The sequence below is a fragment of the Salvia miltiorrhiza genome, chromosome 1, assembly GCF_028751815.1.
Source record: "Salvia miltiorrhiza cultivar Shanhuang (shh) chromosome 1, IMPLAD_Smil_shh, whole genome shotgun sequence".
Classification (NCBI taxonomy): domain Eukaryota; kingdom Viridiplantae; phylum Streptophyta; class Magnoliopsida; order Lamiales; family Lamiaceae; genus Salvia; species Salvia miltiorrhiza.
The window spans coordinates 1,867,252-1,889,467 of record NC_080387.1 but is presented as its reverse complement, the minus strand read 5'-3'; the positions used below and the strand labels follow the sequence as shown (position 1 = coordinate 1,889,467).

The window sequence follows — 22,216 nt, the reverse complement described above, 5'->3', positions numbered from 1 at the left end:
TAATCTAGAGGAGTGGACGGCCCAGATCTGTAATTCGCCCAACTGACTAATTCGAAGAAAATAAATTGTAGATGCATACCACTTTTAATTCGAAGGGCATATCTGGTATTTAATTTTGAACGCTATCTATTTAACTATCCGTTTCCGAAAATTGTGCTGATTGAAAAAGGGAATTAAATCTTGCAATCATTGCAATTGGGTGGATTAGAAATACGTGTATATCTTAGTGAAAAATGCATCAGAGTTATATTTAAATATGTTGTGATATCAATATGTATAAATTTATTGATATTTAAATAAGTCGTGAATTATCAATATGGTAGTATGAATTACTGACTTAGATTGCATGAATTATCAAAACACATTATGAACCGATTTAATATATCCTGAATTCGTACTGAATTAAAGCGTAGTTCGTGAAATAATATGTCATGAATTGTCAATTCGGTCATGAATCACATAGTTCATTGCATGAATTATTTCATATAGAACTGAATCAAATCAAAATAATTTTCGATTCGTGTTGTATCAACGGGTGATTCATGCAATTTAATTTTCGGTTTGTTCTGTATCAACACGTAATTCATGCAATTTGAAGAGAGAACTGAGAATATTTGTTAGTATAGGATTTTACGTGTAGATTTGGATTTAATGTGTAAAGATATGTTTTGATATGGAAATAATTTAAGTAGATTATGGTAACCGAATCTGATCATTAAAATGACAAAAAAATCCTCTAAGTCTATGGACGTTTATTTTGAGGGTGATTTTTTGAATAAAATCAAGTGAATTCGGGAGACGTTGAAGGACATGCAAATAGACAGACAAGTGAAGGTTTGTTTTCGTTTATTATATTTTTACATGAATTATATTGTTTTAAGTTTTTGTTTTTATATACATACTGTAATATAAAATGCTTGGACTTTATGGAATAAGATTTAAATTTCATATTCAAATATACGTGTGTGAATTTATGCATTGTTTGATTATATGTGTTAGATTATCAGTGTGTATATTTTGATTTCGTTTGTTGTTTGAATAAATCAGTAGTATTGAACAAGAGGAAGAAAATGGAGGTTGTTAAGCAATCTGTCGATTAGGCATCAAACGCCTTGACTGATGGTGGAGGGTCTCCTGTTGCTGCTGTCAAGAAGACAAGATATGAAAAACGCAAAGCGGCGATGGTGAATTACAAGGAGTGGGTTGTCAAACGTCCTGAGGATTATCCGTCATTGTTTACGATGACTACTCCTTGTGTCTTGGTGAAAGCTGTGAAAGAGATGAACGATCGTCAAAGGGAGGCAATGGCGACATTGGGATTTGATTATTTACTTGATTTTATAGCAAACTTTTTTGTTCTGTTTAGTATCAATAAGGATTTCATATTGCTGAGACATTTCTTTTTTAAGAATGACTATAATAATTGAATTTTCGTAAGTTGGTTGTCATGTTCCATCACAATCTATACGAAATATAATGGCTACTTGAACTGGTCTAATGAAAAATTCAGGGAATAAATATTTTGTATCACCTTTAGTGATATCAATGTTCATTTTTTATACAATATTTACATATTATTACTTCGATTCGAGAACATCAATGCCCATTAATTAGATAATGTTATTTTAGAAAGTAATGCAGTGTAAATATTTTTTTTATGATTGGGGGGGGGGGTGTGTTAAAGTATATGGACAGTTAATGTGTGTGTGTATAATTTTTAAACAGTCGAGGAAGTGGTATGAATTGGCGGCACATGTGGTACATTTATTACATACAATTGCATGAATCTTTGACTTAATCGGCATGAACTGATCTACATTTTTTGGATTTGTACATGAATGTGCGTATTAAACGAGTTGAATTGATCTACATTATATACATTTTTGTGAATTCATCACAAAAATGCACGATCTATTAAAAATTATATATTCATACACACTGCTAAAACGATATAACTCCAAATCTAGCGACAAATATCAAAATAATTTAGCAAACTCCCTAACCAAAATTATGTCCAACAACATCTGAAACAACCTCCTCAATTCCTTCTGCAGCAGCCTTTTCAACAATAGCAAATCTCTTCCTCTGCAAGAACTTAATTAGAGCGATAAGAGTATTAAGACAATGATTCAATGATTGCTAAGTAAAAGCATGAGACATAACTTAATTCACGAGTAAGCACTAAAAATCACCACAAAATTCACAATACTAATGGATTACATAATTGTCTGCATGAATCACGTAGTTCATTGCATGAATACAGACCTTGGATTATTATTGATTCGTGCTGTATCAACGGATGATTCATGCAAATTAATTTTCGATTTGTTCTGTATCAACACGTAATTCATGCCATTTGTGTAGGACTAATAATTCCAGCAAATAATGTCGTAAAAAGCAGTGTTTTTGTTCACGAAAATTATTATGTACCTATCCCATATTACATATTACTAATTGAAAGTTCTTTCTCCACAAGTAAGAGAATGATAAACTAATTTTTTGAACGAATTCCAACAGTTATTATATAATCAAGAATTTGTATTCAAGTATGTGTTGTTGCCGAATTAATCTAGAAATCAAATAAGTAGACATGGATACATAGAAGAGAGAACTGAGAATAATAACGTACCAGACGAATCCATGTGAAGCTCTAAAATGACGAATTGAATTGTGGATTAAAAATTTGTTTCGTGTGTGGAGAAGATAATAGCAGATGAATAGGTTTTTTACATGTAGATTGAGATTTAATTTGCAGAGATATATTTTAATCTTCTTGATAATGTAAAGATATGTTTTGATATGGGAAGAATATAAAAAATCTATGGTAACCGACTCTGAAAAATTAAAATGACAAATTAATCCTCTAAGCCTATAAACGTTAATCTTAGGATGAAATCAAGCCATAGGATCTATAAAAATAAAGGGGTGAGATCCATTCCTATTTTATACAAAAAAAACTGTTTTTATTTTAGCCCACCTCTATATATATATATATATATATATATATATATATATATATATATATATATATATGCCAAGGTTCAATGAAGAAGGCCTAAATGTAAGAAAGAAGAAATAAGTAATCTTGACCCTCCATATTAATAAATCCAATGGTCCATATTTAACATCCAATTCGGCAGCATATAATATGTTAAAGGATATGATTGTCAATTGCTTATATATTATATACGTTTTTTTCCATATTTAGTGGTAATCAAATCCTCCTAATCTTAGTAGATATTTTTAATGATTTTGTGACATCTTAATGTCAACACAAAAACAACCGATCATCTCAATCATCTTGTCAAAGAGCATAGCAATTAAAAGAACACTTATACGGATTATCCTGAAATTTTCATGAACATATTTTACTGATGTGATGAACATATTATAGTTCATGTTCAATTTGCAAGTTCGTAGGTTCATTAATAGTTTATTAATTAATTATCATGAACATATTTTACTGATGTGATGAACATATTTTACTAATTTGAACGTAATTTGTTGAACAAATAGTTGTATCCTTTGAACTTTGCTAGAGTTTCTCAAATTAATTGATGAAATCATTATTTTTTTAATTTATTTTAATGAATTTTTAATACGTTTTGTATGAACAAATAGTTATATCATTTGAACTTTGTTAGTTTCTCGAATTGATGAAATTATATTTTTCATTTATTATAATGAATTTTAAATTTTTAATACGTTTTGTATGAATAAATAGTTATATCATTTGAACTTTAATGAACAAATCTCATTTTTTAAATGAACATAACTCAATTTTTTCCGTCTACACCATTTCCACTTTCCTGTGTTGCCTGTTCAGGGTCCTCAGATCTAGAATCTCTTCCTTCCTCCACCTCTGATTTTTCTCCAAAATGTAAAGAACTCCTGAAACTCAAAGCACAAAGCGAATGAACATTCTCTGCCACTCTGACCATATCTGCCAATCATAAAAGCCATATCGAATGAACAACATAATCATGAGTTGGAACAATTGTTACAGACACTATCAAGAGGCAAAATGATAACAATTATATTAAAGAACACTATAAAGTTCGTAAGAAATGCTTCAGCGTTCATAGAAAAGATTTATCGAACTGACAAAATATCCAACATTTTTTTTAAACAATGCCTTCACAAAGTAATCACATAATTGATGATAAATCAATTATGTGATTACGTAAAAATGATCAAATAAGTTCACGAACGAATACAACATATTTTACAAAATGAGAGAAAAAAATTCAAATTCCTAGATATTTCACCCATCAATTAGAATCAAAACCTAAGACCATTAAAGAGTATTGCAATCATAGATACAAGAAAACATAAATAGGTACATCAATCTACAATTGTCTGACCAGAATAGTGCGCTAGAAATTCAGTCACAAGAGATCCTCGCCGTCGGAAAAAAAAAAATCAAAAGCATGTTCGATGAACAATGAGAGCAAGAAAACATTATTATGTTAATGAAATAAAAATAGTCTGGCCAGACAACTGCGCCTGAAATTAAACCAAAAGAGTTCCTCGCCTCCGGAATAAAAATCACCAACTTGTTCGAAGAAACGTGACCATAATCGTGCATCGGATATTTGGCCACAAGAATTCATCGCCGCCGTATTAGAAATCTGGATCTTGTTCGACGAAATGGTGGTGAAAATAATGAACAGGCTATTGCTGTTGTCGCCGGAGATTTCAAGGGGAACGGGCGGCTTCTTTGCGCTGTGGTGTGTGTGCGTCGGGGGTGAGAGAGAAAAGATGGCAGAGGCTAGGGTAGCCGGAGAGGTGGCGCTTTCGCCGGGGAAGAAAAGGGTCTGCGCCGGATGAGGGGGAATCGCAGCGGAGGCGCGCCGGAAGAGGGGGAATCACGACAGAGGCGCGTCTGTGTTTGTCCGTGTAAACCCATGTGAATGTACTCAAGATCCATGTGAATGAATGAAGATCGGGAGGAAATTTGGAATGAGAGAGATTCCAGGGATTTGATATGATTTACCAAATCCGGTTCATCACATGTTTACACAAATGCCCTTATGAATGAAAAATGAATTTTCGGAGCATTATAAATTACATTAAAATTAGAAAAATTGTAGATCTCATCCGTTGATTCTGTCTGATCCGACGCACAGGATTCATTCATTTTTCTTACTCTAAAAGTCCTTTTCTATAAAGTTGAACCCTATATATATATATATATATATATGGAGAGGTTCAAATAAGAACCACTAAATAAAATTAGAACAGAGAACCATTTTAAACCATTCGATCATCAAGATCTACGGTGGATGCATCATCTTGGTGGATGAATGCAGATCCTGGGTTCGAATCCTGAAGGGAGCAAAAAATTTATTATTTTCGGATGCATTAAATTTAATAGCGAATGCATTAATTTATATAGTAGATGCATTGATTTTAATGGTTCTTATGTTCTCACGATAAGTGTGGTTCTCACTATAACCGCACCCTATATATATGCACCCTATATATATATATATATATATATATATATATATATATATATATATATATATAGAGAGAGAGAGAGAGAGAGAGGGAGATTCTAATAAAAACCTCTTTTAACATGAGAACTAGGATTCTAGGAACCACATCTTAGCCTTTAAATTTGAAGATCTAATGGCTAGGATTAATTTGTTAAAATTAACGCCTAAAATGGGGTTAGTGGGTTTAGATATCCGTTTCTTTTATTTTTCAATTAGTCTAAGGTTATTTTTGTCTTTTGGTGATTACTTAATTAAATCTAGATATGATATACACGATTTGAATTACTTAATTAAATCTAGATGTGGTTCACGAAATGGATTTTTAGGAACCTACTTTTTGTTTTTACTATTTTATTTTATGTTCTTAATTTTCTTTCATTATTTCTCCAAGTATTCTTTATTCTTCCATACTCTTAATTTGCTATACTCTTAATATCAATTATTATTGAAGACAATTGTAGCAGTATTTTTACACGATAAACACTCAATGTATTTATTCATTTAGTTTTATTATCAGATTTAGTTGATTAATTTCATTGATTTATTTTCGTTTTTTTCTGAAATAATTTAAATGTTGATTTGATATTTAGGAAGTTGTTATTTTGCAGTGTTAATTACTCCCTCCGTTCCCAAAATAAGTTCCTCTTTGGGGACGGCACGTGTTTTAAGGAAAATGGTAAAGTGTATTGATAGTGAAAAAAATATGTTATAATTAGTATTGAGAGTGATGAAAATGTGAAAAAGTGTTATAATTAATATTTGGAGTGGTGAAAAAGTGAAAAGTAAGAATAAATAAAGTATTATTAGTGGTGGGGTAGTTGTCCAAAAATAGAAAGAAAGAAAGATGAACTTATTTGGGGGACGTCCCAAAATGGAAAAATAGGAACTTATTTCAGGGACGGAGGGAGTATTATTCTTTCAATTGCTGTTCATAATTTATACGAGTTGCATAATCAAACTATATAGTTGCTTAATTGCATGGCAAAAACTGTGATTTGCACAGATAAATACGTAAACTGCATAGTTCAATGTATTTGTTGTATTCATGAAAGATTTTAGTGATTACAAATATTTTAAATTCCTAGTTGAAATAAAGGCTTTGAATTGAAATTGGAAATGTGTATTAATTTTTATTTCATAGATGAGTAATAAAATGATGTGCATAGTTAAATTAGTGTGTTACATAATTGCAGAATTTAACTGCATAATAGGGATTCAAATTGCTTAGTTGTTTATTTTTTGGCTGCATAGATAAATTAGTATGATGCACATTGCAAAGTTGAATACTCAGCTCTTTACTGTCGAAATTTTTGATAACCCAATATGCTAACTTTGTCGTGAGTTCATTGATTTGTAGATGTAGTAAATCGCCGAACCCGATCTATCGCACAGCTTCTTTTTGGGCGTCGTTGAGCGATGATATCAACTTCTGCAAATGGGATGGGCTGCCACGTGATCAAAGCATAGGATGATTCTTAGCTTCCTTTTCAACAGGACCTTCATCCCCAACATTTACACTCATTTGTTTAGTATTTAAACCATCTTCAACAAAGTCATCATCGTGAATGCACAACGCTGCATTGATCTTCCAAACAACGACCTTTCTTGCATTTATGACTCTCGGCTCATTAAGTGCATATTAGATTGTTCCAACAAATAAGTATAATCATTTCAATATTTACTAATAAAAATATATGCCGTGTGTTTAAGATCTTACTAAGTGTGTCTTCAGAAGAAGTGTTTGCCTTTTCCTTTCCTTTATTCTTTATCATCGTAGCTTGCACGCACTCATCAATAATTGTAGCCGCATTAACTGCAACAAATGAAACCTTAAAAATGAAATGCACAAATACAATAAAAACACAAAAAATAAGTCCAACTTTGTATTATACCTTTTGGATCATCAGTTTCAATTCCCTCACTACTTGGGCCAACATTTAATCTATAAATCATGTAAAAATATAAGCATATGCACAATTTCACCTCTATGCTACTGTTTCCAACATCTATGCGACAACACTAATCCTCTATGCATGTAATATCCGAAACAAATTCCAAGAAAATAAGAAATTTGACATCTTTGCAACAATATCCAACGGTTACTCCATTCCCACCATCTATGCATTTCAAATCTTCATCTATGCATTTGAAATTTGTATCTGAAACTTCATTACAACCATCTATGCAATTTATTAAAAATTAACACAAGTCTAACATCTATGCAACGATATCATGTACCTATGCAATTGAAATTCGAATGGTTAAGAAATTACCTATTTGGAATTACCTTAAGAAAAATCGAGGTCTCCAAATTTATATGTCGTCGCCGCCTTGTACAAATGGCCTGCCTCCGACGCCGCCTTCAATGAAGTCGTCTCAGCTGCCGCCTGGTAGCAGACCGAGGACTAATCGTCGCCTTAAATAGTATCATCTCTGCCGCCGCTTGCTATAGACTCGCCTGCGTCTTGCACAGTTTCGATTCAATTGCCTCTGCCGTCTCCTTGCAATGATTGGCGCTGAAAACCGCCTTCGACTTGCATAAATCGGCGTCGGAAACCGCCTTCGAGTTGAACAAATCGACGTCGGAAAAAGCCTTCGAATTGCACAAATCAACGTCGGAAACCACCTTCTACTTGCACAGTACAACACCGGAAACCACCTTCGACCGCCGTCCACAGTTTCAATCGGCGAGTTGGAGGTGCATAGGCGGCGACACTAACCGTGAAACCCTAGATAAAAGTGAATAAATGAAAATGAATTAGGTTGCACAAACCGTGAGTAATTCAAGAAGTTTACTATTACATTTTTACCCTTACAATTTAAATTGTATTTAAATTACTAATTAAATTGTGCATCTATATTATTAATGTCAGCCATCTATTTTTCCTAGATCAATGGTTTAGATTAGGTTCCTAGTTCTCATCTTAAGGGGGAATTCTACATTAACCCCACCATATATATATATATATATATAGGGTGTGGTTCTAGAGAGAACTACATTATTTGTGAGAAAGGGAGAACCATCAAATCTAATGCATTCACTGTAAAAATTAATGCATCCGCTGTTAAAATTAATGCACTCAAAAAAATAAAAAAAAATGCTCCTTCAGGATTCGAACCCAGGATCTGCATTCATCCAACAAGATGATGCATCCACCGTAGATCTTGATGATCGAATGGCTGAAAATGGTTCTCCGGTCTTCTTTTATTTATGGTTCTTTCCTGAACCTCTCCCTATATATATATATATATATATATATATATATATATATATATATATATAGGGGTGAGCTACTGTGAGAACATATCTTAAAGTAAGAAATAAGAGCAATTTTCAATATATGAATTTTATGTAGAACACGTATGAATTCGCTGTATAAATTAAGGTATGAATTGTGAAAAATAATTTTTTGCTACCTTTGAGATTCGAACTCATGACCATAAATCCATCCACCATGGTTACGAATCAACCGTAGATCTTGATGATCTAAGGGCAGAAAATGATTTTTATTTTGTATCTTAAGAAGTGTACTTATTTCAGCCCTCCCTATATATATATAGATCATTTTGTTGAGCATGAGTTTTGTAGATCTCAACATAGCAAAAAAAATTGGTTGCAGGTGATTATTGCAACACCTTCATTTTTAAAATTATAATCTTCAATTAATACTATAATCTTCAATTATTACCCAATTACCAGATTACGTTATTTTTTTTAAATATTTGTATTAATTTAATTTATTATAAATAATTAAATAAAATTTCCAAAATTTTGAATTGAAGAGACAAATCTCTTCTCTCGCCTCTCTTCGTCTCTCTCCTCTCACACTCTTGTCGCCCCCGCTTCCGTCCGGTCGCCTCCGCACTACCGCCACAGGCTGCAACCGCGCCTCCACCCTCAGTCGACGGCCCCTCCCCCGTCCGCAGCCCTCCGTTCGTCTCCGTCCTCAGCAGCAGTTTCCTGCTTTAAGCCCGCCAAGTGCCCTTCCTTCGTCAGTCAGCAGGTATGTTCGTAAGGGGCAGCCCTACCCTGCTTCTAATTTTTATTTTTATTTTCAAATTTTAAGATGCTTATAGTTCTGTAATATACTAATTTATTGATTGTGTAGAGATGATTATACATTTATACAACTTCAGTGTTTCAATTTGGTATTTTTATTGAGAAGATGAATTTGTTAGACGACCACTTAGTGAATTTCATAATTTGTGAGTTGTGATTAGTGATTACAGATCGACAAAAAATTGGGAAAGTAATCGGACACTACATAAAGAAATTGAGGTTTTAAAAATTCTTCAATGTAAATGTAATTACTTTAGATCCGCCACCATTTAAATTATTTACAGTAAAAATCAACTTTATTTCTTTATTATTTCTAAAGGTTGCCTTCTTCTTGACGTTCTTATGTGTCACAAGCTTCAGGATTGTTATTCTTTTCTCCAGAATCTGTATAAATATTGTAAGAGTTGGTTAGATAGTGAGATAGAGTATATAAGAAAAATGTCAAATGAACTGGTACTGGGCCAACAAATTCGAGTCTCTCTTTATTTTTCTTGGAGCCAAAGTCTTTATCTGCATTGCTTTGGTTCATGGATAATGTTGAATAATGGTTATTAACCAAGAAGCAAAATTCAGCCAACTTTCATATTACACATTGGATGTATTGGGACACTGTATAATAGATTTGGTAGAGTGTAACTGTGACTTATAGAAATGTTTGGCCAATCTTACATGTGATCATTTTTCACAAATGTGTATCATGTTAGTATGGGATGAAAAAGATATCTGGCCTTATTAAAGCCATGAAAACCTAAGTTTGATGGGCGATGTTTTAAACCATATTTTGATCTATCAAAACTGTAGAAACAATGAAACATATGGGATTTGATTTATGAAAACTGTAGAACCAACATGAGAGATCTATCATCTATGGTAAAAGAACATATGCACATTTATTTACAAGACAGTTGCTTTTTAGTTTGACAATTTTGAGTAAGAAAAATACCTCAGCATAGCTCTACTTTTCTTGTTCCCAGTTGATGGATGAATACCATAAGCACATGCTGATCGAACCTTCGAAGCAGCCGTTGCGTGCACCAATTGAAGCTTCAAAGCAGCCATCTGTACTTGAAGGATGTAGATCGCAAGTTTCTGTTCAATTTTAGTTTTCTGCACTCATGAAAATTCATGTATTACTCTGTTTTCATGATAGAAATCAAATGTAAATGTAAATGTGTATTATGTGAGGTGTAAATATGTAAAGTGCGGTACTAGTTTATTAAGGAACACATAAAGACAAACAAAACTGGCCCTGAAAAATAGTAATGAACACATGAAGCATGGATATAGCTGAAGCGACATATATATAGAATGTAAACGAAAACATGGCTCCAAAGTAAACTGATTTATTCAAATTTTGGCCTAGAAAATAGCTGCCACTACCTAGGCGAGCAGCCTCTAAAAAAGATCAAAATTACATGCATGCGTGACATTGGGTGTTTTTGGGTGGGAAGAACTCTTGCAAGCATTGAGTTTTAACATATAGAATAATTTATATTGTTCTTTAGTGGTGATATTGTTGTTGTGCTTGTTTCTTTTAAATGCAGTTCTGGGGTGGACAAACCCATAGGTTGCTTCCATGCTGCAATTCAGGTAATATGTTGAAGATAAATTATGTATTTTTTAACCATGTATATTGTGTCTTGAGCATTTCTATGAAATTGAAATTAAGATTTGTGGATGTTGGATGGATGATATACGTTAAAGGAAAAAGTAGAATACTCTGTCAGTATAGTGGTTTATGCATTAGTGGCCGCCTCATACTGCCTTTTATTAGATTGGCTATGCTCAGCCTTCTATCATTTATGAATATTAGTTGTGTCTTATGCAGGAGTTAATTGTTATTGACGATCTCTTGTCAGCATTGGTTGGGATTGACGGACGTTATATCTCTATCCGTAGAGTACACGGGAAGGATGATACTGTATCCTTTCAAGTTGATGCATCTATGGATTTGGCACTTCAGGCAAGAAATCTGATTCATTTCTTATTCTATTCTAATGAATGAATGTTTTTTGATTCCACAGAAGATTTGTTCTCATGTCTTGCACTTCGGACTTCTTTAACCTAATCGTAATATCCTGATGTTTGTAGGAATCTGCAAAACGGATATTTCCATTATGCGAGAGCTACTTACTTATTAATCAATTTGTTGAGTCAAGGTCCCAGTTCAAGAGCGGTCTTGTCAATCATGCTTTTGCAGCAGCACTTAGGACATTGCTTCTTGTGGGTTTCTGTCCATCTTTCTCTCTCACTCTATTAAGTTTTGAACTTTCTCAAGTCTATGGTGATTTGATTAGTATGATATTCACTTAAATTCTGGCTTGGTTTACAGAAGAAAAGGACAGTTAGTTTTATCGATATTGATCATTGGTGTCAGTAATCATATCATAGTTATGCATGTCTTATCATATGGCATTTGTAGGCTGGAAAATTTTGGTAGAAGTATTTTTGTCTTCTGCTATAGTTGATAACATGACCAGAGTGAAATGCACAGCACAGTTGCTGTGGTAAAACTGTAAAAGTTTCTGACTAATCTAACTGCCATAGCCATGTTGTTGGAGAAGAGCCCACAACATAAATTATTTTCTGCCGAGAAAAAACAAGTTCAATCTTTTTCAAATCCTATGCTCGGAAAATTGGGTATTACTTAATATTTATGGTTGTCAAACCGAGCTAGTTTAGTCCACTCTCTTCTTGTGCCAACTACTATGAAATGCAGGTACTGCATCCAATGTATTCATTTATGGCTTATTACAGAAAACTAATATCTTTTAAATAAATTTGTGTATTAGGATTACCAAGCCATGGTGGCGCAGCTTGAACATCAGTTTCGTCTAGGAAAACTTTCAGTTCAAGGACTATGGTTCTATTGCCAGGTTTTACTGCCATAACCTAACTTATTGCATTCCCCACCCCCTGGCCAAAGTATCAGGGTTATCAAAACTTTTTCCAACCACTTCTTGCAGCCAATGTTGGGGTCAATGCAAGCTTTATCCATAGTGATTAAGAAGGCCTCAGCTAGTAATTTTATTGGTTCTGCAGTTCTCAACCTCTTACAAAGCCAGGTTTGGTTACAACTTAGTTAATGTCTCTAAATGATTTAGCCAGATTAAATATACTAGATCCATGGTTCATATTTTCTTAACAATTTCAGGCCAAGGCCATGGCTGGTGACCATGTAGTGAGGTCTTTGCTGGAAAAGATGTCACAAAGTGCAAGCCAAGCATACCTTGGAATATTAGAGAGGTACTAATACTATTGCAATTGATGCTTGCATGGCTAAACAATATGATATCTGGATTCGAGCTGATGCTTGAATTTTCCATGAATGTGATTTGTTGTGGTCTAGTAGTGTCAAGGTGGTTATGGAGATAATTGATTGAAAAGGATCTACTTGTTGTCTAATAAAGATGCCAACCAGTTCCTAACAGAGAGCCTGGGAAAGTACATTGAACTTTGAGAAAGGAAGCTTCTGCAGCTGATCACTGGGCCAACATAATGTTTTAAAATTAATTGATTGAGGCAAAAATTAAAATAACCAATTTACTTAACTAAAAGTTAATTGTAACCATAAAAATAAAAATATATTAATTACTAAATTGCCCTTTCATTATATTAATTGAGTAATAATTTAAAATTTGAAAATTTAAAATTTATTTAATAAAAGTTTAAATCGAAAAGATAAAATCAAAGCCTCCCTATCCCCACACCTCCCAGTTTCCATCCTCCCTCTGCTACTCGGACGAGGTTGTGCACCGCCCCTCCCAATTTCCGGCCAGCTTCCTCTGCTACTTGGACCGAGTTGCACGTCGCCGTCTGTATCATTATCGTCGACATTTACAGCATGCGTCATCAATTTTCAAAATTTCCAACAAAATCAAAATCCTCCCCCCTCTCCCCACCTTCCCAATTTCGTCCCCTTCCTCTACCATCCAGACGAGCTCGCACCGCCGTCGGCCCCTACATCATCGCTGCCAGAAATCACCGCTTGGATAATTAATTTTTAAAAATTTCAACAAAAAACAAATCTTTTTATTTGCAGAGATGGTGATGGAAACAATTAGTAATAGGGGGTGGGATTTGGGGATTACGAGGCAACAACAAAATGGGCGATTTGTAGAGAAGAAGTGGGGATAGAGGAGTAAGTGCGGCTGCAGCAGGTGGGTTATTTGCAGGGAAGAAGGGGGTGTAGGGGTAGGAGTGGGTTAGTTGTTTCCTTTTGTTTTATTATCTAGTTTTATGTATTTATTGTATTTTATTTTGATTTATTTTTATTTGTATAATTTTATTTGAGGTAAAATAGTCTATTTACACAAAAAATTGATTAAGATTAATATATTTTTTATTTTATGGCTATTATTAACCTTTTGCTAAGAAAAGTGGCTATTTGGAGATATTAACACTAATTGATTTTTGAAAAATCGACTATGTTTATTGACAAACTTGTGGTGAGGATTTTTTAACACTTTAGACTTTAACTTAAAAGCATTTAAATTATCTTCTTTTGATTAATTTAGACCGATGTGACAACATCCTGGAGGAAGAATAGCAGTGCATTGCAAATTGGATGTTACTTTTTTGTAGAACAAGTATTTGGTAATATTTTTGAAGGGAAATATGTTTCAACTTTCAACTCTAGGTGGGTCTATGAGGGTGTAATTGATGATCCATATGGAGAATTTTTTATTGCTGAGAACAAGTCTCTTCAAAAGGTACGTCTTTAATTATAAGTGGGTGCTTCAGATGTAAGCTATAGGATTTGGCCTAAGCTGTCTTTTAACAGGAAAGTCTCATTCAAGATTATGATACAAAGTATTGGCAGCAGCGCTACAGCTTGAAAGATGACATACCTAGTTTCCTTGCCAATGCTGCTGAAACAATTTTGACCACTGGAAAATATCTAAATGTCATGAGAGAATGTGGGCATTGTGTTCAGGTTTGTTTCTTGACATTTCTGTGATTCTATTATTCCTTCGACTTTAATGGTCAACACCTTTGATTTGTTGTTTTGAGCAGGTTCCTGTAGCAGAAAACACAAAGTTGACTATGGTTGGGTCTAATCATCGTTACCTTGAGTGCATTAAAGCTGCCTATGATTTTGCTAGTGGTGAATTATTGAACCTCATAAAAGAAAAGGTCTGGTTCAGGAAATAGGCATTCAATTTTCTACTTCACTTCTTTCGTTTCCACGGTAACTTCCTCTCAACTTAATCTCTACTCTACCACTGGCAGTATGACTTAATGGGGAAATTGAGGTCAATCAAGCACTATCTGCTTCTCGATCAGGTATGCCTAGTTTATATGATTTGTGTCCATTCAATATTAGTTACTTATTTTCTTCATGCTTCTGTTTAATATTAGAGGCTTACTGTCACTGCTGGAGAGACTATCATGTCTTAGTTCCCTTTCTTATAAATTAAGATTCCAGGGTGATTTTTTGGTCCACTTTTCGGACATAGCTCGGGAGGAGCTCATGAAAAAGCCGGATGAAATTTCAGTTGAAAAGTTGCAGGTGTGTAGATGTATTATATGCAAGGAGAAATTATGTTTTCCTTGAAATATCACATAAAATAATTGTTGCACCTGGTACTAGTTATATCCATTTGTAATTCTTTTATATAGTCCCTCTTGGACCTTGCATTGCGATCCACGGCAGCTGTGGCAGATCCATATCATGAGGACTTAACGTGTTGTGTGGTTAGTGCCTAATATTTTGTATTTACTAATATTATAATGAAACTTTACTGTGACTCTGCTCAATATGTCGTTTCCAGGAAAAAACAACTCTATTGAAAAGGTTGAGTGAACTCAAAGATCTTCAGATCAGCCAGATTATTTCCAGCAATGGTGATCTCGAAGAGCCTTTAAGCATTACAGGCTTGGAAACATTTTCTTTGAGTTTCAAGGTTTACAACAGTTGTTCCTTTTTCTTTATTTTTTGTGGTTAGCCTTGGGTCGTGGTTGTTTGCTTATATGCAAGAATCATGTTATCATGTTTTATGCAGGTAATTTATGTATATAAGGCTCCTTGATGGTTACAAGCTATCTTGTTTCTACTGGATAGGTTGCTTGGGTCAAGAATCTTGGTTATATTTGCATCGGTCATCATATTCATAATCACCTTCTATTAGCGTTTTAATTCTAAGTGATAGTTTAAAAGACGATTTTAATTTTACTTATAGCATTAGAGTCCAATTCAACTTCTAATTTTGTCTCTCATGCCCTAGTATAGTACTCCACAGCTCTTTATGGTAGTTTCAAGTTTTCCAGAAGGATCTGATTTTTTGTTTATTTGGCTGTCCTTAGCTTCTCTAGTGCACTTATTTTAAGACATACAGCTTAATCTACTGCTTCTTCCTATCCACATTCCCTCCTGCCAGGTGGTTATCATTCTGATATGATCAGTTAATCACTTGAGTGTATATACAAATAGTCTAGATGATTTTTGAACAAGACTGCTGGTGGGAAACATGAAGTTTTTGGACAAATTAATAAGTCTACATGATTAAATAATGCCACTGTGATTCAGTCCTGCGATCTTGTTACTGAAATGATCCTTTCACTTTCAGGTTCGATGGCCATTATCGCTTGTGATCTCAAGGAAGGCTTTGACAAAATATCAGTTAATATTTCGGTGTCTGTTTCATTGCAAGTATGTGAATCGGCAACTTTGTGCTGCATGGCAATTACATCAAGTACTATGCCTGTAACTCTTCTGTCTGTCTCTTGTTCTATTCCCACCTTTGTGATGCTTACCTGAGATGTATATTATAGGGTCTGCGACGACTTGATATGCAAGGAACAGCAATTTCAGTGTCATCTTTGTTGTGCCGAAATATGCTTAAGTTCATCAACAGCCTTCTGCATTATCTGACATTTGAGGCAGGTCTTCCAATTTCAATTTCCCTTACGTGTGTCTATTGACTGGATGGGGTGGCATCAATTTGATGTTAGTTTGCTTTTGGAGCTATTGCAAAATTATTAGTAATTACATTCCTGGTCTTTAACCTTTTATCCCTAAACATGTTGATTGGCAAGAGTATTGCACTATTACTAGTTTCCTATTCATGATATTAGAATCGCTTTCAGGTTCTTGAACCAAATTGGCATGTCATGCACAATAGACTTCAGACTGCAAAGAGTATTGATGAGGTTGGACGATACACTGTTCTTCACTTTTTTTGTTTGAAATTCTGTAATGTTTTTACTGCTGTACCTTCATATTTAATTTGCACCAATTCCGTGATGCAGGTTTTACAACACCATGATTTTTTCCTTGACAAGTGTTTGGGAGAATGCTTGCTTCTCTCGCCTGTTCTTCTCAAGGTTTGCTGTGTATTACACTCTATTTATTCTGATGTACAGCTCTGTGCTCTCATAAATGCTGCCTCTAGGTTTTTTTTATTGAACATATCATTCTTTTTAAAAAAAATTAAGCGTATATAGTGTGTTTTAGGTAGTTAAAACTTGGTTAATATGCAAACATGCAAACGACATGCATGAATTGGGCCACTTGAGATTCCATCTGTACGTTTATATTGATGCTACGTATATCTTCGGTGATTTATCCTAATGTGCTATGTGTTAATCTGTGCCTTGAGTTGCATATCACTTTGCTCAAATGATGATTTATGTCCACTGCAGAAGCTGGAGACAATGAAATTGATATGCCTTCAGTATGCAGCAGCAGCGCAATGGCTGGTTACCTATTCCATTGATGCTCCCAAGTCTGACAGTCCCGAGCTGGATAAATACAAGAAGCTGAAACTAAGAACCCGTTCTCAGACGCAGAAAGTAACATCTGAAAACGCAACTGTTATTGAATCTATCTTGTACGTCTAAACAATTTCCCACTCGGAGCACCACCTTTTCCATTGTTATTAGGAGCATGTGACGGTGTCCTTGATGTTTCCTTTTGACGTCCCTCTTTCAGGAAGTTTGAGCGCAAATTTTCAGCTGAGCTTCAGAGTCTAGGACCGATATTGAGCAGCAGTTCTCGCGCAGAACCATACTTAACTCATCTCGCGCAGTGGCTTCTTGGCGTGGGAATGGACTAGGATGCAGCAACATCTAGCTGTGCTTCTTCCATTTCTTTGCTTTAAGTTTCTCTTATTGTTGGTTTACTATTTTCCTTTTGTGATCAGTTGAGGAAATTTGTGTTAGATATCCATAGCTTCGTTAATGATCAAAGCCTAGACTATACCAATGGGCTTGTTGTGCGATGGAGCTAATTCAACTCTTATACGACCCAAATTGAAATATTATTGATTTTATTTAGCTAGCTTATATTTTGTGAATATATTTTCTTCAACAAATAGTTTGAATGTTGGCTCCGAGCGTGAATAGTGGGGATCCTAGTATATACCCCTGATAGGAGTGGACATGAGTTAAAAAAAAAAAATTGTGTATTTGGTGAGTAGATACTGAATTCTACAAATATTTGTTGTAAGTGCATACATGCTATGTAATTTTAATAAATATGACAATAATTATTTTTATATGCATCAAAATTTTTATTTATGTATTGTACATATAAATATTTTTTAACAGAAAAAATAAAGGGTTAAACGTGTCATTCATTTTTAAAAATAAAATGTGGAGTATATGATTTAAGTAAATTTGAATAGACATGTTACGACAAAATTAAACTCTTCAATTTACTTTTATTTTATATTTTAAAGAGAATCAATTATGATTCTCCAATTATTCAATTTTTTTTTTGCTTAATAGATAAGTAAATGTAAATCTAATACTATTAAATTAAATTAAGAAATAATAATAGCGCAAATATGTTAATATAAATAAATATAAAAATCCATATAAAAATATACTGAAAATTTAATAAATCTAAATCGTATTTGAAATCTATTTTAATATATATATATATATATATATATATATATAATTTATACTATTAATATAAAATTCACTTAAAAAATTATGTTTAACCTAAAGATGTTTTATGAGATCATTTTCAAAATAATATATATATATAGGGTTAGGCTAAAATAGGAACTAGTTTTAGAATATAAATTAAGAACCAATATAAACCATTAGATCTTCAAGATTGGATGGTTAGATATTGGCCATATTTAGTTGATGAATTATACGCTGATTTCACATTAGGTTAGAAAGGTAATTTCATTTTTTCAGTAATTATCCTATCCTTAATTTGAGGGAATCGTGGGATACAATTTCAGTTACAAATTTGATTCATGCGCAGACATCGAATGATTCATGTATTCATTTTAATACTATAATAAAATTAATGCGCAAACACCGAATGATTCACACACGATTGCATCGTATACATGTCGAGTTATAAAGATTATACATGGAGCTTTTTCTATAATTAAATTCATGCGCAGACACCGAATGATTCACACACGATTGCATCATATTCATGTGCCCGACAGAGTCAATTCATGCACGCTGTAATTACCCGTCTGAATTCCAGAGAGATAAAATCAAATTGAATTTCATACGCAAAAGATTGTTGAGATACTCAAGTGAACTGGTCAAATCTTCATTTCCATATTTAATAGCGGCAGTTTCAGAACAGCGTAAATAAGTAAGAGAGGATTAAAAGTCAAATACCTATTATACCCCTTTTCAATTATTGTGCATGAATTATCAGGCTGTGTCTTACGAATATAACTAAACATTAAGTTTTAATCATAGCTGTTCAATCATTGAATTATATGGTCAGGATTAGTTCCTAATTTATAGTCTAAGAGGAGTTTTCTGAATAGCCCTCCCCTATATATATAGAGTTGGGCTATAATAAAAACAGATTTTTTTGTAGAAAATAGGAACACATATCAACCCTTGATTATTATAAATCTGATGGCTAGATTTCATCTTAATTTTTAGCCTTATTATACACGTTTTTTATGAATGAGGACATTGATGCAATTTATATATTCATTAAGTTGGTACAGCCGGTTTTGATAATTGTTATCTTAATCTTACCATATCAAACCAAATCTTTTTTCCCCTACCAATTAACCTAATCCATTTGCACGATTTATCTCAATACGTCAATTAGCATCTGGAGCACATCAATATCTTCATAAAAATTCAGAAAATCTTCATTCATTTTTTACAGACTGAAAACTCACAAAATCTCAAGTTCCTTCAATTTTTTCGTGGATTGAAAAACCAGATGGAGTCGCCTTGTTCGTGCTATATAATTAATATGTTAATATCAATATATTTTGTATAATTGTTATTATCTTGGAATGCAATTCGATGGCTTATTTTGTTTCGATTATGTACGACTGGATGTTATTAAATCATACACACATTTAGTAGATTCAACGCATGAGTTAGTTTTACGTGAAGAACATGCTTTATCATTTCACAGAGCACTGGAATTATCAGATTATTTAGTTCATACTTTATGACGTGCGGATTCAGTGCATGAGTGCATGAATCAGTTCATACGTACTATCGAATTGTCACGGTTCATACATTCGTTTGTATAATTCATTATGGTTTTGCCTATGAAATTAAACTCAGTTTATTCCTTATCTGCAGTATGTGCTGAAATTAAACTCAGTTTCTTTGATTTTTTAATCATATTTTTATCTTTACAGTTTTTGACTTATTGCTTCTTCCACTTATTTTTAAAACTAATTTTCCATTGGACCTCACGTTATTCAACGTTTTTCAATTTTAATTAATTATGTTATGCATCTAAATTCAGTTTTTGACTTATGATTCGTAAAAAACTTATTACTTAGATGCATAAAAAATACTGATGGTTCGTACAGTTACTACGAAAATTCATTTTGATATTATGTTAATTCATTCATTTGTTAATTCATTCATTTATCCTGTTGATTCATTCCGTTATTCCAATATGCTAGCCATGACTACAAAGAAACTTATTCCATTATTCCACACATGTTAAATTTCCATTACTAATTAAATATACATTCAGCATAATACTAACAAAATTATGTATTCATTCCATCATTAGTTTTTGGATATGAATTCGACAACAAGCTCAATCACAAATACATCAATAACCAAATATCATGGATCTTAAAGCGTGAACATTGTCGGATAATCCTCATACGGTCTCACAACCCATTCTTTGTAGTTCACCATCCCCTCCTTGCATTTCTCGTGCCTTGTCTTTTTGACGACTTCCACTGAAGACCCACTCCCGTCTGACGAATCTTCCAACGTCTCCTGCTCAGCATTGTCCACAACATCCATTTTCTTCCTCTTATTCAAGACCCCTAATTCATAAGGAACTCAAATTAAAACTTCCAGCAATGCTATTATACTATGAACTTTGCAAAAAAAAAAAAAGTTATCACATACCTTCTAACATACTCTCCATCATAGCACGTTTCATATCCTTCATGAATTCATCATTCCTATGCTTTGTTCGTGCTGCATCAATACAGACAATTATTGATCGTCCCACGCTTTTAAAAAACTAATACAATATAATTTGATTCAAACCTTCTTTCCTTCTAGTTTCTTCAGCATCATCGTTTCTCTCCCTGATTATTATACCTTTCCCCTTCTTCTGTGCAATGTAAGCTGCGCTTCACATGACATTACATAACGTTACATATTTATATACTTACTTAACTCATTGATTCATTTAAAGAATATAAGCAGTTCATTCTACAAAAATTGTATAGCACATAATAATGCCATCGTTGATTCATTTAAACAATATAAACACAGTTCATTCTGTTTACATGATTCATACATTAGTTCTTACTGGATCATACAACAACTTGTTTGAATCCATCATAAAAAATTGTACCTATTAATGCAATCATTAAAACTGATTCATTTCATACCTGACTACGATTCATACTATAATTACATGATTCATGATATAGTTATTGTGGTTCATCCCGAATACAATAATAATATAGGCAGCCCACACCACACACCTACTATCCATACTAAACCGGCAGCCGCAAATCCATGAAGACAAACATTAAAACAACAATAATTTTCTGTTCTGAACCATGAAATATCTCACTCTTAAAAAAGACAAAAATATAAGGTTCACCAATAAAAAAGCTACTAAATCTACATAACCTCTTGAAAAATATAAAATTTGTGGGGGACCACCGAGTTTGGAACACAAAAATACCAATTCAATATAGCGACAATGACAAATCAAATTTCATACTGCTATGCAACATAAATATGTGTGTTTAACTCATTAAATAAAAAATCCTTTCTACATACACCTATCACTACTGCTTCGACCAAGACGCCGTTTTTTTAGCAGACAACAAAATTCAATTGAACCCCATGGACGAATCGAACATTCAACACCATTTCGCCATTTTTTCAACCAAAGAAACAAAAGATTAAATTAAAAAAAATAAAACACAACATCGTCATCTACATACCAGTTCTCTTTGATTTCGTAATCACCATTATAGCTAATTGCCCGGTAAATTCTTTTTTTCTCGGTTGTATGAATCGTCCGCTGGCAGCGGCGGAAGTGATGAAGTGAGAATAAGCCCTACGAATTTTAATTCATACACTACACAATAATAGTCTAGAATATCTTCACAAAATTAGATTAGATATGTCAAAGATACGGTTCAACTCATCCAATCCCTTCACTTCGCAGGCAATTAAATTTCCAAATAAATGGGGCACTATT

The 22,216-nt window shown here is 33.4% G+C and overlaps 2 protein-coding genes across 7 annotated transcripts; one reads left to right on the top strand and one right to left on the bottom strand.

Annotated features, from left to right (window-relative positions):
• Positions 1 to 9,266: 9,266 nt before the first annotated feature.
• On the top strand, positions 9,267 to 17,860 carry LOC131007242 (gamma-tubulin complex component 2-like). Of its 6 annotated transcripts, none has more exons than XM_057934393.1 (21): positions 9,267 to 9,505; positions 10,536 to 10,642; positions 11,106 to 11,151; positions 11,375 to 11,524; positions 11,653 to 11,784; positions 12,354 to 12,437; positions 12,528 to 12,626; positions 12,716 to 12,807; positions 14,201 to 14,273; positions 14,345 to 14,497; positions 14,578 to 14,697; positions 14,794 to 14,847; positions 14,990 to 15,073; positions 15,184 to 15,258; positions 15,336 to 15,467; positions 16,131 to 16,256; positions 16,336 to 16,443; positions 16,651 to 16,713; positions 16,813 to 16,887; positions 17,206 to 17,393; positions 17,495 to 17,860. In XM_057934393.1, the coding sequence occupies exons 2-21, from the start codon at positions 10,539 to 10,541 to the stop codon at positions 17,616 to 17,618; spliced, it is 2,082 nt and encodes a 693-aa protein (XP_057790376.1). In that variant the 5' UTR covers positions 9,267 to 9,505; positions 10,536 to 10,538; the 3' UTR covers positions 17,619 to 17,860. The 6 variants fall into 6 exon arrangements, with proteins under 6 accessions (XP_057790376.1, XP_057790377.1, XP_057790380.1 ...); XM_057934394.1 differs by having other exon boundaries at positions 9,268 to 9,505; positions 11,390 to 11,524; XM_057934397.1 differs by having other exon boundaries at positions 9,268 to 9,505; positions 10,536 to 10,688; positions 11,390 to 11,524.
• Positions 17,861 to 20,610: 2,750 nt separating this feature from the next.
• On the bottom strand, positions 20,611 to 22,135 carry LOC131007154 (uncharacterized). Its single transcript, XM_057934314.1, has 4 exons — positions 21,957 to 22,135; positions 21,040 to 21,120; positions 20,896 to 20,967; positions 20,611 to 20,810 (listed from the first exon to the last, which is right to left on the bottom strand). Exons 1-4 carry the CDS (start codon positions 21,982 to 21,984, stop codon positions 20,611 to 20,613), a joined length of 381 nt encoding a protein of 126 aa, XP_057790297.1. The 5' UTR covers positions 21,985 to 22,135.
• Between the last annotated feature and the right edge of the window lie 81 nt (positions 22,136 to 22,216).